This window comes from Brachyistius frenatus, unplaced genomic scaffold (assembly GCF_029030835.1).
Source record: "Brachyistius frenatus isolate BFR_SWC_R1_liver_20210118 unplaced genomic scaffold, ASM2903083v1 Contig_3, whole genome shotgun sequence".
Lineage (NCBI taxonomy): Eukaryota > Metazoa > Chordata > Actinopteri > Embiotocidae > Brachyistius > Brachyistius frenatus.
In genome coordinates, this window is record NW_027210602.1 from 5,771,904 (window position 1) to 5,789,484 (window position 17,581).

The window sequence follows — 17,581 nt, forward strand, 5'->3', positions numbered from 1 at the left end:
TTTTTAGTCTAGTAGTTACTGGAAGTAACTCCAGTTCTATGTGTATGTGCGTATTTTGTCTTTCTTCATCAGGGGTTGGGGGTCCTGTTAGGCCTGCGGTCTCCCTCCCCCAAGACAATGGTAGGAGAAACACTGCTCATGTAGTAAATTAAATTACTGTATGTGTACAGTGCTAACAAGAAAAAAGAAGAGAACAATGAAACCAAGCAATATGGAAAAGAAATAATTTTGAAGTTTATAAGTGAGCAGACAATCACACGATAACAGTGCATTAAAATACTCAATATGTCTATACATATCAAAACGTCTCTTAAATTTCCACTGGCATGGTCAAAAAGACTTGCCGAGCTGTTGGCGCCAGTCTAGACAACATTGCAAATTAAAACTGTGTTGTCTTTTCTGATGCAGACTGGGCTGAAAAAAAAACATGGCAAATAGCAGCACTCCCTTTGTACCAACATTCACACAACCGTCTTCTGATGACTCTAGTTTAATCTGACCCTGCCATATCTCGTAAGAAAACTGACGCCTCATTCCCTTGCTGCGGCAGAACAAGTTTTAGTGTTTACCTGATTTTCATTTTAATGAGTTTTCTCTATCGGTTCAACTTTTTTTGGAATAAAAACCCTCTCGGGTGCCTTAAATGAAGTAAAGTGAGTGAGACACACTCCTCACAATTATTGAAGCTACAGGATAATTATTTTTCTTTCTTTACAGTTTCGTATGCAAATGACACCGTTAAACTGACAGCCTTTTGAAGCCGTCTTCAGAGAGAAACATGGCAGGGTTTTCTCTCTCAGGCAGCTTTGTAACCATATGTGTTCACTGCCTTGGTAAACACTTTTTCATGTGCATTTCAGTCGCTCACAGTGTGTGAGTGAGTGTGGAAGTCGGTATTTGAGGCGTTGAAAGAGTGCCTGGACTCCTTGCTGCGAGCAGTTATGTATTCAGTGTCTTTTTTGGGGGGGGGTTTCTGGTTGCCTTTCAGAGGTGGAAGTAGTGAACATCTGTCGAGCTGCATTTTTAGAACCTTCACTGGGTGTAGTGATTTAATTTCCACTCTATTGTGTTTATTTTAGCCAGCACAGTGAATGTCTGTCTTTTTTAAAACTGGCAGAGGTGTTTAAGAAGAGGCGTTGGTAATACTATTTTATTTGATAGCCTGTGTGGACTGTGAAGCAGTGGGTTGAAGGTCGGATGTGTGATAGAAAATGTGTAAATTTTGTGTGGATCCTTGCTTTATTGGATGTGTGTGCGACCTAGTAGAGCATGATTTAATGCCGCCTTTGTGAATGTAGGACGAAACTCATTATGGACGGCTCTTTCTCCTCCTTTTTGGTCCTTATTTCCGTCTCTTCTGTTGCTTTATCTCACTCTCACATCTCTTTCTGTTTCACTCCTTTGCTCTCTTTCTATTGGCTCCCCATCTTTCTTGCTCCTGCATTTCTATCCTTTCTCCTTTGTCTGTCTCTTCCTTAATTTTTTTTTCCTGCCTTTGACTGCCTATCATTCATTGTTTTCTCCATCCTCTCCCTCGTTCTCCGTTGCTGCCATCTACATTAGCACTCTCCTGTCTTTTACACTTGCCAGTGCCTCTCACTTCACTTCCCTTTCCCTTCCTTCCTCCTCTTCAAGATCGGCCTGTCTTTCTCCATCAACACACCAACACGTCACACAACTGTCTCACACTGCCTTTCTCATGCACACACAAAAACTCACAAACCCTCTTCTCTCTGAAGTACATCTTTGTTTATGGAAATAAAGCTATAAGACACCACGTGAGCATGTGAAGAATGCCGGACAAAATTTCAGCGGGAATTCATTGTCAGATTTGTGTTTGTATTCATTGTTCTGTTCTGCTATTGTCCAACTTTTGTGTTTCATTATTTCGTTTTTTTTAAAATAATTTACTCATTTGACAGCACAAATAACAACTTTAGAATGATTATGCATCATTTGAATGCTAATTCTTTTTAGTTTCAAGTGTCAGCACAGCAAAGAAAAAAGTGCCTGGAAAATAAATTTAGTTACACTTAATGTGGCGATGCTGTCCTTGTTATACAAGAAATTGTGTTTTTCCAGATGGCATCTAACGTAATTGTCTGTGACTGTGTGAGATGTATAGATGCATGTACAACTTTAGCTTGGATAATTGGTGCTCGCCTACAGTAGTCAGCCCAGTGAGGCTCAAAGGGAAGGGGGGTTCTCAATTCCTGGGTAGATGAATGGCTGGATGGACAGACAGAACGATGGGAGGAGTACAGAGACGAGAAGTGAAGGCAAAACAAGGGGACACAAGATAAATTGAAGATTTCACACCACAGGGTGTGAGGGCAGAGAGATGGATGAGTGTTGTTTCAGGGGTGATGGCGATGGAGGGAGTATAACGGAGCATAGAAGTGGGCAGATGGATGAAGAGAGAGACGAGAAGGAAGGGGCGGGGTGGTGATGGAGTTCAGCTTTGCAGATGTGACTGAATGAATACTTGACAGAATGTGGGAATAATGGCTGACTGGAATGTCAGAAGAATGTATGAATTATGGGTTTGCTGAATAAGAGCAGAATGGGGAGACTGGTAGCCTGGTTTTGAGGGGCATATTGTCAGGATATGACAGTGCAAACTAGGTTATTTATATACTTATATTAGGCGAAGACTTTATTTTTTTTGTATCATATCTGTACCACCTGGTATTTCTCAGTAGTTTAGAATGAAGGTAGCTTGTAATCTGGCTTCAACATTTAGTCAACAAAATGTCTAACAATAGTGAAAGAAATAACAGTATCCTTTACTCCAAGATTCAAATACATTTGAGCATTCCTAAACCTAAACATATTCAACTTACAGTCACATAAAACATGTAACAACATCAAATCATCATGGTTGAAAAGATGCAACCAGAAAGTTGTTATTTTTTTGTTTTTTAACAAATTAATATCAAAATTATTTAAGATAAATTTTCTTTTGGTCATGAATTCAGCTTTGAGCTATAACCAGGACACCTGAAAAGCCTGATCACAACTGCATGTTCATGTAAACCAGGGGTCTCCTACATGTTTTCCTCTGATAGCTACTTTGACAAAATGAAAGTCTCACTGTAACATTTATTCACTTAACTGAGCTCCTGAAGCAGCTGTTTGAAAAAAAAAAAAAAAATGCCGTTTTAAATACCATTTCTGGAATAAAATAAAGGCTAAATAAATAGTTTAAATGATATATTCAAGGTTTAATTGAAAAAGAGTTCCTTGAATGATGGAATATTAAGCAGATGAGCAGAGTGAAATGTTGTAGCGATTGTAAAGGAGGTAAATCGCATACTGAAATGATGGATTAAGGATTTATGGGCTGGATTCAGTGTTGAAAAGAAGTAACAAGGGCTGACCAGAATGTTGGAACGACAGGATAAGAGCTGAGTGCCGTGTTTTGAAGATGAGAAAAAAAAAAGAGAGGGGGAAAGGAATCCTAGCACTGACAGCTTAGATATGTTCAGATTCAGGCTGCACTGAATTCACGTGACAAAAGAAGAAAAAAAAAAGACTTGGAGGTACAATATGGCCAGCCAAGTCGGGGGAGATATAAGGGAAGTTGGGGTAGGGTAGGCAGAGGAGAGAGAAGGAAGACAGCAGACAAGGAATCCTAATGAAACAAGGACGACTCTTGGTATCATCAATTAAAAGAATTACTGGAGTAAAAAAAACTGCCTCTCACTGGAAGAATAGTAAAACCATGGAGAATTTTGTTCGGGGATAGTCGTCAAAAGTGTGTCATGGGCAGAGCTGGATTTCCCCTGACGATACTTTGTTTCAGCGCCAGGGCTCCCCTGACGTTCCTCAGTGTTTGCCTGCCTGTCAGACGTCACTGCAGCATATGTCAAACTCGATCTGGTCACAGCGGCGATGCTGCCATCAGAAACTGTCTCACTAGCATCGCAATGTGAGGAAGCTTTCTGCCTTCTGCCTCTAGGGAATTATGGGATAGCGAACGAGCGGCTCATACTTGCAGTGTTGGGCTTGCAGTGCTGATGATGCTGTGACAAGGGTATTACATTTGCTTGCATAACACAGAGATGCACATGATCGTGGCAGCATCTGTCATTTCAATAGGATTACCATCATGTGCTGATAAGGATCTGAGTTCTAACACCACCTTCCTGCGGGTGTTTTATTTATTCCGTTTCTTTTATTTTGTAAGTTATCTCATTAGTTTTTCGTTTCATGTCACATCATACCACATATTTGTCCACTCTCACATTTAATTTACAAGACGTGAGCTGTGCTCCAAATGGCATACTTGCGTACTGGCAATATTTTGAGTGCATACGTGCATGGAAACTTGCAGTGCCCTACAAGTAGAGGAATGGTGCACTCAAAACGCTGCAAAAAATGTTGTGTGAAACGCTGGAATCTTTCCACACTTAACCTTGGCAAATCTTGGCAACATAGCAGAAAGGAAATGGCCACCGAAGTCATTTCAAATTAAGGCATCTAGGGAAGCTGCGGAAGTTGGGGAACGCCATACAAAAATATGTTTTCTTCACTAAGTACCCCCATACTGCTGTTGGACAGAAGTCATCAGTCCATTTACTGTGTGTTAAAAAGAGGGCACGAAAACACGTTCAATTCTGGGAAAAATAGTTAAAGCCGGCCAATAAGCTGACAGGTGATGCATTCAAATGCTACGTTTATTTCCTGTGAGTGCAGAACGGTATGGTGCGATTTGAGACAACATTACCCTGTCGAAATCCAAGTACTACACAAGTCAGTGTACTAACATGTTGTTAGTATACAACGAGAAGTACATAATTTGAAACAAGACACTCTTTAAAACCAAAAGAACTCATAACATTTTATCTGCAATACATTAGACTGCGCTCACTCTATCATGCTTACCATGTACTACTGTATATCCTCAAAGACGAGGAGAAACTTTTATTGCAAAATCATCCTTTTATTTCTAATAAAGTTTTTTTTTTTATCTAGTCGCTAAGAAGAGGAAACATTAAACATTATTCTGATTTAATTATCATCTGCGTAAATTAGAATCAGTGTAAGTGATGCAACAGCATTTATGGTTGCAAAATGTTGATCGGAGCTCACTGGACCTGATAAACGCACTGACAGTAGTATTGAGATACTTCCTCGCCTGTAAAATGTATCATTAGAGTTAAAGAGTATTCAGTTACCCTTACAAAAATAGGAGTTTTGTCCTCCCTCGGTATGTTGAATGATTCGGTATGTTTCAACCAAACTCTCCTCCTGCATCTTTCTCTTTTTCACTCCTCCATCTTTCTTTCTCCACTCCCTCTTCCCATCACCCCATCATCTCAAAGTGATGATGCTGTCATGACAACTAAAGTGCTTCCTGAGTGCTTGTTGGGTAAACTGACTTTCCCAGAAGTGCTTCCTCCCTTTTACCCTTCCCCCCGTTAGCATGCATACACATCCACGTGTGTTTCTATACTTGTGAGGATGTTAATTGACACCGTGTATTGCCTGACCCCTGACCCCGAGCTATAAGCAACATAAGATGCATAACCCCATTAAATGCCCTAACATACAAAGACATTAGGTATTCACCTAAAACAAACACCTTGTTGAAGAAATAGGACAGCCACAATGTCCTCACAAAGCTATAAGTACAAGAGCGCGCACACACACACATAGACACACGTTCTTGCAGTTGGTGAAATATTAATAAAATGCTTCATTCAGCAGAGCCAGCTTCTTTCCATGAAAGCCTGGTTGTCTCCAGAGTCCCAGTCAGTGGTGGCGCAGGACTAGTTAGACTGGTAGTTACGGACATCTCTAATGCATTTAGGTCAGGTGATCATTAAGTCTTGGGTGTCCACCTTGAAACTGTGGTGATTGAATAGATCTTCTGTGTGTAAATCATCCATGTTTTAGAATTTGTAGCTTCTTTGGAACAACATAATTATCTGTGGTCATGGCCACAACACCGTGTTCTATCCGAATCCGATTTATTGCCCAAGCATGTGAACATACAAGGATGTTTTTTTTTATCTCTCACGATGAAGTTACACACTAAAACAGCAGATATACAGCAGAACAAGAACAACAAAGTCAAATTAATTTTATATGTATTTCCCTCAAACTACACTGAACATATTTTATTAAATTCCTTCTGTCTTCACTACATTTATTTTATGAGCCTGGACAGATAAATCCATGTAAACTGCAACTGAACTGGTTTGACGAGTCGAGGCATACAACCAGGCTGTAACTCTATTTAACCATTCTTTTAGCAACTTCTTTATTTTACAAAGAGCCTGTATTTATTTATTTTTTGGTGGCCTATACATTTACAAACGCAAACTTTAACATTTACAGACTTGGTTTCTGGAAAATGTTTGATATTTGCAGCCACAGTATGTAGAGGAATGCAATTTTCATCTTAAATTGCTGGGCCATTGATGGAGACAAATTTTGGGTCTTGTCAACTAAGTGCTGAAATGGTTACATAATGTGCAGTCTGGTGTCATGGGTGGTTCGATTATTTGTTCTGGTCAGTATAACTTGGCATTTGAGTTATCATTATTGTATATTTCCAGTGTTTAATCTTCATCTCTGGACTTTCACTAGGCCAATAAAGTGTTTTTTTTTGTTGAAAAGCTACTGTGACCTGCTTGACCTCTTGGTTTCTGATTGTGAGAATAAAAGGGTGCTGAACAATGACCTCCTCTGACAGGAAAACCCCATTGACTTGATTGTATATTATTATGGTATTATCACCTGTCTTTGTTTGCGTTCACACAGAGACATGCACAAATACGAGCATGCATCGGCGCACACATAAGCACAGGCATGCGCACAAGCACAGTAACACAACAGCAATAATACATGAAGGTATGAAACCCTAATGCATGCACACACAAACAGGCACACTCACACCCGTTGTGTTTATGTTTCTTAGGCCAGTGGTTAGCTGTGGGACAAATACAGGAACAGGATATTTACTGCGTTTCCTCGGCTGGTTTATTAGTTCACAATAGTATCGGCTAACAATATAGGCGTTGCATTGAAATCCGGCTTGGCCATTTTTTTTGTTTACTTCTATGTCAATCCCACAGACTTTGTGCACAGTTGGAAGAGTGACAGGAAAGATGGAAATATAAGTGGATGTCACATGCAGCAAATACGTGATTGTGCAGTTCTCTTTGACATTCATTGCTGGAAAAAAAAGAAAACAGGATTTCTACTCCACTAAATGTCAGACTTAAAATGTTTGTTTTTACACTACGGTGCATTTAGTTGCAATTTTAGTTTTAGAACCACATTCAATCTCAATCATAGTGTCAAAACAACCAGAAAAAATATTAATTTTTTTTTACCCACAGTCTGTCACTGTTAAATAACAAACATTAGACAAGCAATGTCAAACCCTGTGCAATAACACTATACCAGGTGTTAGGTGTAACACAATAGGCGTTGTGTATATATATATGTGTGTGTGTGTGTGTGTTTTTAACCGTATATAAGACTATTTATGTTTTTTATTTATATTTATTTAAATTTTTGTGTTTGTACTTTGAAAGAGTAAGTTACAACCTGAGTCAACTTCTTTGTTTGTGTAAACATACTGAGCCAATAAAGCTGATTCTGATATAAAACTGGACATAGCTTCTGAGGCCATTGCAAAAACGCCTAAAGGTGCAATACCACTGAGGGCCACTAGGGGTTGGCTTCATAGACTTTCATACTACTTATATAATGAAATAAAAAGTCAATAATGATATTTTCAAAAGTCATTATGGTGTTATTTGCTAATGTCACTCCTTATTATTAGTTTCCCGGCGGTCCTTCTGAAAATAATCCCATCAATAACTAGATATTAGCCCTCAAAAAACAGTCTATTTGGGGGCGTTTCTGTTTGATTGACAGGACTGTGGCACAGTCAGGTCTCCAAGCATTGTGTCTTCAGAGATCGAGTCAGATCCATTGCTCACTCCTCACCAGATCATCCAAATATGGTCACTTCTGGCGGCCAAAATACCGAACTCGAGGCTTCAGTCTAACAAACCAATAGGTGATGGTTACAGTTCATTGCCGCTGGCTCTCAACCTATAATGGGTTCTTAATAAGTAATGTATTACTATTGATTGGACGAACAGTATATAAAATAGCTTAAACTAGCTCCCCTTCAAGCAGCTACGACATTAAAATACACTACGTGATTATATATTAATGCCTGTACTGTTACTTTTTCAGAATGTATTCTTATAATGAGATCCATACTGCGCCTACGCCCATATAAATGAATTGAAATCCCGTGTTGATACACAGTATGTGGTCCTTAACTTTAACTTCTGTTTTATACCCCCTTCCCCCTCTCAGTGTACCGTTCTACCTCCGCCTTAATCGCGTACTCTCTCTAATCCTGCAAAACGACAGCCAGTCATATAAATCAACATGTTTACAGTGAAATGTTTCCAATTAAAGGGGACGTTTGTTAAGAAGCATCAACGGACACCGCTGGATCCTTAATTGCCTGGGATGCCAGTGTGTGATGCATATTAATTACGTATTAACCTCATGCTCAAAAGACGCGCACACACACACACAAACGCATAGAGACACATTAGTGTGTATTGCATATTAATTACCTATTACCCTTTGTGCTGTGCATTAAGAGCTGCGTGGCATCAGAAAGACAGCTTGCCCAAGGGCAACACACACACATGCACACACGCACATGCACACACGCACATGCACGCTCGCACGCACACACGTCTATTCAGGTTGCATTCACAATGAGGAATGAGCCATTTCAGTCAGCCAGCCATAACTATAACTAATCTCACCACAGTGAGGCTGTCTGTACTGTATGTGTTCAGGTATAAGTATGTATTTGTGAGTGTGAGTGTTTTTGTGTGTTTTTGTGCATGCGTGCGTGTGTGTGTGTGTGTGTCCCTTAAAGACAGTTCAAGAATTAAAGCACCTCATCCTGATTTACGAGCTTGCCTGTCCTTGAATCTCAAGACATTTTATTGTGAGACATCAGAAAGAAGAGATGGTTAAATTAAATAAAGAAATAGTGATTAATTCAAGATAACTAAAATAAAAATAGATCTGTTTTTCGAGCAATAAACACAATTTAAGTGAGCTAGGGTTTTTAACAATCATGAATTGTTTGTTGACAATTAATTCTGAGCATTTCATGACACTATTCTAGTATAATCGTTGTAGTTTAATAATACCCTTGATAATATTCATACAACTTGAGAATATGAGTCATTTCTGGGCATTGAACATTGGAACATATTTATACAAAATGATTGGGGTCAGCTCAAGTAATCGAGACGAGTCTGTATAATTGTGACAGGCCCTTTTTGCAAAAGTACAAATATAAGTCACCAAAATGTAATAAAAAAACAAAAAAAACTGTATACTAACTCGTTTCTTCAAGTCCCTGCATGTGCATAGCAGTGTTTTCCACACATAGACCTTACTTAGGCAGGCCATCCAGATATATAAACAACTGCTCAAGTATATTTGGCAACCCATTTTAACATTTGTTTGATGTTTTTATCCAACTGGGAAAATTACACCATCACTGATCGATTAACTAGTGAACAATATCTCCTTATTCTACTCCTAACGTACCTATTTGTTCTGCTACTGCGAGAAGTGAGACGTTTTGGGTTGATGTTTGTCCATTAAATAAATTTTGTTGGCTTTTATTACGATTACAGTAACATAACGAGATGCTTGTCATCAAATTGAGTAATGTTATGTTCACTTTGCCACACAGAGTAGAGAAAAACTGCCGCGACCGTATGACAGTAAAACGCAGCACTGGGCTGAAATGAAACAGGTGCTCATAAATTACGTAAATAAGATAAATACACATTTTCCCTGGACTAAAAATAAAAGCCCCCCTTTCAAGTTTTTAGCATTTCATTTACGGCTCAGCTTTATAGATTTTAACCTGGTGTTGTGCTTTCTTCGGGGGGAAAAGGGGTCCCAGTGGAGGGGAAACACTGAGTTTGTATTGATAGCCAGCAAGTGAGGCATTTCGGGGGAAATGGTTAATTGTACTGTCTACCAAGAGTCTACATGTGAGGCGTTTGGGCGCATCTGTAAATCGTAGTTACCAGAAATAACTTTTCGCGCTCTCGAATACATGAGTCTTTGCATGCCCATCACACACATCACACCATCCACCCCCACAACCTGTGAGATACACTTGCGTTGTACATCCTAAGTTCTTCATTTGAAATTAACACTTTCATTTGTAATAAACCACTAAGTCCCATATAAGTAATCCAGTTGCCATTTAAATGACATTTTGACAACTTGTATTTGCACTCCTGTCCCGACAGCTCCACCACCTAAAGGCTGCCCTCCAGCCTTAGATTCTCCTCCATGTCCTAAGTTACTTTGCGTGGCATTTTAATCGCTTTATCCCAGTTTGAGCCTGCAGCCCGCTTCCCTGACCTTCATGTTCCCCTTTTGCCTCCAAAGCCTTAAACACATAATTAAGTAAAGACAGTCAAATTGCTGCACGATGTAACTATGGAGTCATTTGTACCCGTGCTGCCATGTCAAGCCAAACAATACATGCGTGTACTTAATTTCCGCACGTGTGCGTCGTTTGTTTTCCTGTAGAGCATGGATAATCTATTTACCCTGAATGGAAATGAGCCAGAATTAATGATAACAAATACCTTAACATCTACTATGTTGCTGCCTATTAGTCAGCTTGAAAAGGGTGTTTTTAAAGTGGCATGCAATGGATTTGTTTTCCTCACACCAATTTGCACATTTTAATTGCAAATGTTTATATCATTCTTGTAATCATTTGCAACTTCCAGGGGAAATACATCCCCATGCATTATTTTCATTTAATCAGAGAACATCATCTCAACTTTGACACCATATTATCTGCAAATATCAGATGCAAATGTCTCTGGCTGGATGGATGTCTCTGTCTATTTTACATCCAAAATGTTTTCATCTAACAAATGCAAATTTTGTTCAAGTTTAGTTCATGTGTTTTATTCACAAAGAGTGTTGTAAACCTTTACCAGGAAGAATCCTTGATCATACAGTGAACATTATCTCATAATAATCCCACTGTTTGTGGAATAAACAGAAAAACTTGAGTGGTTATTCTTTGGGGGGTGCAACATTGAGACACCAGGTGGTGAGAGCTTACCAAAAGTAAAAGCATACTAATCAATACATAAAATGAATCAGAGTTATACCGTATCTGAATAGAGTATCTCAAATTATCGAGGAGTGTTTTTTTTTTTTATATATTCATCCACACTTGTTTTTTTTTTGCTGCTTTTCCTCGACCCTAGTTCCCTCAGTCATGTGTATCTGTATGTGTGAAATGAGCTGCCACCCCATTTTTATTGATTTGGCCGTGAGGGTTTGGAGGATGAAGTCAAGGAGAGCTAGAGACCAGACAATAGCAATAAATCTATACACAACCATAACTGTGCGTGTGTGTGTGTGTGTGTGTGTGTGTGTGTGTGTGTGTGTGTGTGTGTGTGTGTGTGTGTGTGTGTGTGTGTGTGTGTGTGTGTGTGTGTGTGTGTGTGTGTGTGTGTGTGTGTGTGTGTGTGCGTGTGTGTGTGTGTGTGTGTGTGTGCGTGCGTGTCAACAGGCTGACAAAACATTGGGTGTGTCCTACTGCCCTGAATGCTGCACCCACATGCAGAGGGTGATATGGTACTACATTATAGGGTGAAATAATTAAATTAAAATTGAATTCAAACACAATTTGTTGTGAGTGTGTATAATCATCAGTGCTGCAGTGTTTGACTCCTTTTTTTACATGCTAACACAATAACGAAGCAAAAACAGATCTTAAAAATGTGAGTAAAATGAACCCTAAAAGTGTGCATTAGGGATTGAACATAACTGATGTCATCAGCTGTGTTGCTATGTGTCCTTTCAGAAGTAGGACACCATCACAAATACCTTAAAAGCAATGTCACTGATAATGAAAAGAACGTGTGGCATTGTCCAAAAAAATGGCAAACACATTTTATGAAAGGTTTGCTCGTGTTGTGCGTGTTGTGCGTGTTGTGCGTGTGAAGCAGAGGTGAGACTCGGAGTGATCCGGGGCAGAGGGAGAATTTTTCAGGCCTAATGTTCCATGACAACAGACCAAGGTTCCGTCAAGGTGAATCAGAGCCACCGCCGCCTAACGACTGAAACACACACGCACAAGCCATCCCACCACTCCTCCTTTGTCTCTTCCTCTCTCCTTTCCTCCCTCTTCCCGCCTCGTAAACTTGTCTTTTCTCCTCCCATCATTCCCTGTTCCCATCTTATCGCCCTTTTCACCGTACACTGTCTTGTTCCTCCTCTCCGAGTCTTTGTCCTCCTCTCCTCTTACCTGAAGTTTAATTATGTAGCTGCTAATCACAGCTGCAGTCTGAGGGGTCTTCACGACAGCTGCAACAAGATTCACTCTGAGAAAACAACAGATCAAAGGACAAACATGGAAGAAATATGTCTCTTTAGTCCCTCACCTCTTCTCCCCTGTCCTTCTAAATGAAACAGAAATTGTAATTGGCCACAAAACATCTATGGACACAGTTTTCCTATGAAACTTCCTACTCTATTCCATGTTTGTGTTTGTATCTGTGTGGATGAAGCGGCTAAATCAGGAAGAAAATGATGCTATGATAAGTCAGCGATCGGTTGGCTTGGGGGTGCAGCCATGGCGACATAGATTGCTGATGTATTCCTGCGTGTTAACATTCCCAGCGCATCACCCCCCTGTCTACCTGCTCCACTTAAATCAGCCGTCTCAGTGTGTGTGTGTGTGTGTGTGTGTGTGTGTGTGTGTGTGTGTGTGTGTGTGTGTGTGTGTGTGTGTGTGTGTGTGTGTGTGTGTGTGTGTGTGTGTTTGTGTGTGAGGAAGAGAGATTCTGCCTTTTTCTGTGCTTGTTGTATTTGCTTGTGTATGCAGCACATATGGGAGCAAGATTGCGCAGCAGATGCAAGCGCAAACTCTTAATCAGGTGCTGGTTATAAATCACTGAACTGAAGACGATGAAAAGGAGGAACAGCCCACGAAAAGGAACAAACGACACCTTTTGGTTCGAGACAATGAAACACGAAGAAGAGAACGAGGTTGTGCGGGTTGAATGAAAACAAATAATCCCTGGAGGGATTTAAGAAAAAAGGAAGGAAAACTAAAAAAAAATTCAACAAATGCTTCTTTTAATTTCAACTCTGAAGTGTTCTTCCATCTCTGACTAAAGGAACCTCAAAACAACTACAACCACCCAGGGAATTATTTTTTCTACCACTGTGACACTGACCTTTTTTTTTTTTTTTTTCCCCAAAGAAAATAACCATACTGTTCTGCTTTTTCTCTACCTCTCTCCCCATGACCCCCTTCCCTTTCCTATTTGTACGTCTCCTCTTATCATCTCATCTCTTCTTTTATCCACCTCCAAACACCCCCACGGCATCATCGTCTCTCCCCTTCCCTGTCTTTCAGTCTGCAAAGTGGGGTTTTACCGCTCGCTACTGGAGTCTCTGGCCTGCAGTAAATGTCCACCTCACAGTGTGGCCCGGCAGATAGGAGCCACCGCTTGCAGCTGTGAAGATGGCTACTACAAGATCGACTCTGACCCTCCAAACATGGCCTGCACACGTGAGGATATAATACTCATATTTCTGATTTCATAGCACATTTTTGAGGGTTCATCAAGATATTATTGTGTGATATGACTGGATGTATCTGTTTCTCTGTCTCCCAGGCCCTCCCTCCGCTCCACGTAACGCCATTTCTAACGTCAACGAGACCAGCGTCTTTTTGGAGTGGTCCATCCCCATGGAGATGGGCGGCAGGAAGGATGTGCGCTACAACATCCTCTGCAGGCGTGTCTTGCCGGATGGACGGGGCCTGGAGGAGTGCGGCCCCAACGTGCGCTTCCTGCCGCGCCGCCTCGGCCTGTCCAACACGTCGGTGATGGTGGCGGACCTGCAGTCGCACACCAACTACAGCTTCCTGCTGGAGGCTGTCAACGGGGTGTCCGAGCTGGCCAAAGATCACGCCAAGCAGTATGTGTCGCTTAATGTGACAACCAATCAGGCAGGTACGTTGCGCCAGATCCGTCACATCCGTCAATACTTTTTCTTTTTTATTTGCCAATCACAGCCTTCCCGTGAGCTGCCACATTTGTTTCCCCCTCCAGTATTCAAGCTGATTCTGAATTTCCCAACAAAAATCATTTTCTTCTTATTGAAGCTGCCACGGAGCAACTCGCATGTTGGATTCGAAGCACAAATATGTGGGTTTGATAACAAAGACACCAGATGATCAAATTATCACAGTATTTTTCCAACAAATCTATCGCTGTGTTAATTTTTGCTCGTTTGCCATCCCTGCAGTGAACGAGACATCATTGCACAGTGGAAAGCCTCCTCGGGTTTTGCTTTTTGCATCCAGATATGTTGTCGAAAAAGCAGCTTGGCCGCTTCAATTAGGCGGCACATTTCATCAGCAAAATTTTCAGGAATCTGTGGCGTAATGAAAGCACTTCATTTGCAGACTGTGTTGGCCGTGTCTTGTGTGGCAGCAGGTGTTATTCTGCATGCCTATCAACAGTGATGAATCTGACTGATGACATGCAAGTTTACATCTTAATTTCAGGTTGGGAGGTGCTATTTGTGATTTAAAAAGGAAAACTTAAGGTCGTATGATATTTAGCACCTGTAGCTGCTGGGCATCTGTGATACTGGAGCATCTTATGCTATAAACTTTATAGTATAAACGGTGCTTAAGCACGGCACTAAACATGCCACTTAAAGTGGTCAAACATAAAGAAATTGGACAATGAAAGAGTCCAGTTCCTCTCCATAGCCGTAAATACTGGTTGCTTTGTTAGCTTCCCTTTAAACGAAGATTAGAATTCATATCTGCTGTGGGAACCCATTTTCCTGTTTACAGGAGGCGTGTGCTTTTGTAGTTTATTTGATTTGCTTGTAATGAAACGGGTAGCACACAGCATGATGAAATGAGGAAAATATGAGATCAATGCTCCCCAAGGCTTCCATTTGGAGGGGAGGTAAGAGGGGAAAAAAAAAAAAAAGCAGTGTTGAAGGGATGCGTTTGTCCCATTTTTGTTGAACAGATGGTTCATTGGCACTCAAAGAATAGCAGGTGGTTGTAGCAGTAGTAATAGGACAGGTAGTGTGTTTAGGAGTCAGACAGACCGACAGACAGACAGACAGAGAGAGAGAGAGAGAGAGAGAGAGAGAGAGAGAGAGGCAGATGGTTGTCCGACACTCGAAATGACTGACAGACTTCTAACTGTGTTGTCACCGCGGCTGTCAGCAGACTGAGTGGATTACAGCAGACTACACAACTCAAATTCTGTTTATTGAAGTTGTGGCTGGATTAAAGTTAGCCAGTCACTGGACCAAGTGGAGATTAGGGATTATGTTAGATTACGCATGGCTGGCAGACTCACAGGCGTATATAAAGTGCCGCTCTTTGGCGTGGAAGCATGGAAGTGGTACACGCTGCCGTAGATGTGGGCGTGCTTTTATTTTACCTTTGAACTACAGGGTTCAGAGTTCTCAATGGCTCCGAGAAGGAAGTGCACAGAAATACAGCAGCCCTTGCCTAAATTTCTCCTCGTCTACTAGTTGTCATCAGCTCAAGCCAATAGTCGACGACTTGTCGCATCTTTATGACATTAATTCTGTTTAAATTATAACTTCCAGGGCTGACAAAGAATGCAATAAGTAACGCTGCTACCATTCTGCATCATTGCACACAGATACAAAACTCTAATAATGAGCGTTTACAATACAACTTTTAGTGCAGCACGAAGCGAGCCGCGTGTAAACGACAACGTTGATGGAAAAAGTGTTAATAATTTAGAATGAGTCTGAACAACCAGCAAGGAGACCCAACATTTAGTTAATTCATTTCAACACAGTATATTGTATCTTCGTCGAATAGCCTCTGTGTCTGGTCTCCTAATAGATTATTGGCAGTCAGCAGGACCTGCACCCCTCCGTCTGTGTGAGAGAGTGATAGTGACAGGAAGAGAGGGAAGGTGCAGGAAATTCAGAAAGGCTACAGCACAAAGCCTATAGCACGCAATGTGTTATATCTCCACAACCGTGGCTGCTAACTGTGGTACTGTCTCATATCTAATAACTAGCCTTTACTGTCCAGAGCAACTCTGCAGTAATGAGGAGAGGCAGAGACGCAATAATCTGTATTTCCTTTTTTAAGGCAGCGAGCCTTAGAAAAGGAAATACAAATTCTTGCGAAACAAATGTTTCGTTAAGTTATTTACAAGGCGATTACTGCGACTGGATGACCAATGAAACCTCAGCCCAACGTAGAAATCAAGAAGTCAGATGATTCAGTAAAAGACAGTAAATAATAAAAAGGAAAAAAGTAATCAATAGAAGAAAAAACAATGTTGGATAAAAATCAAGTGTAAAACCGTGCAATCGCTACATTTCAAGTGTGGCTTTCATCAACACTTTTTGGTTCCGTCTCTACAGACCATCAAGATAAAGATTTGAATCACCAAGTTTTTTTTCCTGCATTTGCAAAACAAACACAGTAAAATGAAGAGACACACAAGCTCCATCTATTCCTAATCATTTCAATTATTCATTGTACCTCTCTGTCACAGTGCTTCTGAAGATGCTGGATGAAAACTGGTTGATATAAACTGCAGATCCAAAATCCCACAAAACATGAGACAGACAGATAGATTGATGTTACCTTACAATCCAGTGATGACCCAAAAAGCAGCTGTGTTTATACAAAAGAGATGATGGTGCTGCATACAAACTGGGCTCTGAATAATGCATTTTGGTTTGATTAATAATTGCATATTTCAGCAGCATGTTTACAGTTAGAGAGGTGACTGCATCCAATACTAGCTCCACCACCATCAGAGTACCGAAGTAGTTAAAGTTCATCATTGTAACTGCTTGTTGTCATTGTGCTCGTCTAACATACAGACACAACAGTGTGTGTTACCTGCAGCAGCCATGGCTAAGCAGATCTGAGTGACTTCTGGACTTCTTCTGAGCTACTTTTCTCAGATTTAGGAGCTGCTTTTAGTCCAAATAATATTTTGAGAATCCCTCTTCAGACAAACAATCAGTTGTCCTAAAGTTACGACTGTCTTGTTTTTTTAGTAATTTCTCCAAATTTACTCAGATGTAAGATACTTTTAACCTCAGGATGTTTTTGTGAACACAAATGCCTTTTTCATGCATTACAGACCAACTACGGTTTGTGGGATGTCAAGTGAGCACTTCAATCACTGGAGGTCTTTGTGTCAAGTGACTTACCAAAGTTATCACGGCAATCAGTTCAACAATAATCCGACAGCAATAATTGTAATGAGCAGTTATTACACTCTGATCTGTCACAGATGTAATTACCCAGTGAAGACCTTGACCGGCACTGAAAGCCAACTCTGTTTGGCCTCTCGTGTTTTTGCCTGTGTGCGACCACGGCTTTGACTGTGCTACTACTTTTGCGGGTAAAAAGGCAAAAAAAAAAAAAAAACAGAAGACAAAAAACCAAGATACCGAGACAAAACTACTGAGA

At 40.6% G+C, this 17,581-nt stretch overlaps 2 protein-coding genes across 2 annotated transcripts in view; both read left to right on the plus strand.

Moving 5' to 3' along the window:
• smad2 (SMAD family member 2) overlaps window positions 1-17,581 on the plus strand; it is a 353,957-nt gene that overhangs the window by 250,361 nt on the left and 86,015 nt on the right. The window lies entirely within an intron of this gene.
• Window positions 1-17,581, plus strand: part of LOC138624284 (ephrin type-A receptor 5) — a 70,339-nt gene that overhangs the window by 18,082 nt on the left and 34,676 nt on the right. Inside the window, exons 4-5 of the mRNA XM_069704318.1 lie at window positions 13,484-13,639; window positions 13,746-14,084. Coding sequence (XP_069560419.1) covers window positions 13,484-13,639; window positions 13,746-14,084 — 495 coding nt within the window. The remainder of the gene's footprint in view (window positions 1-13,483; window positions 13,640-13,745; window positions 14,085-17,581) is intronic.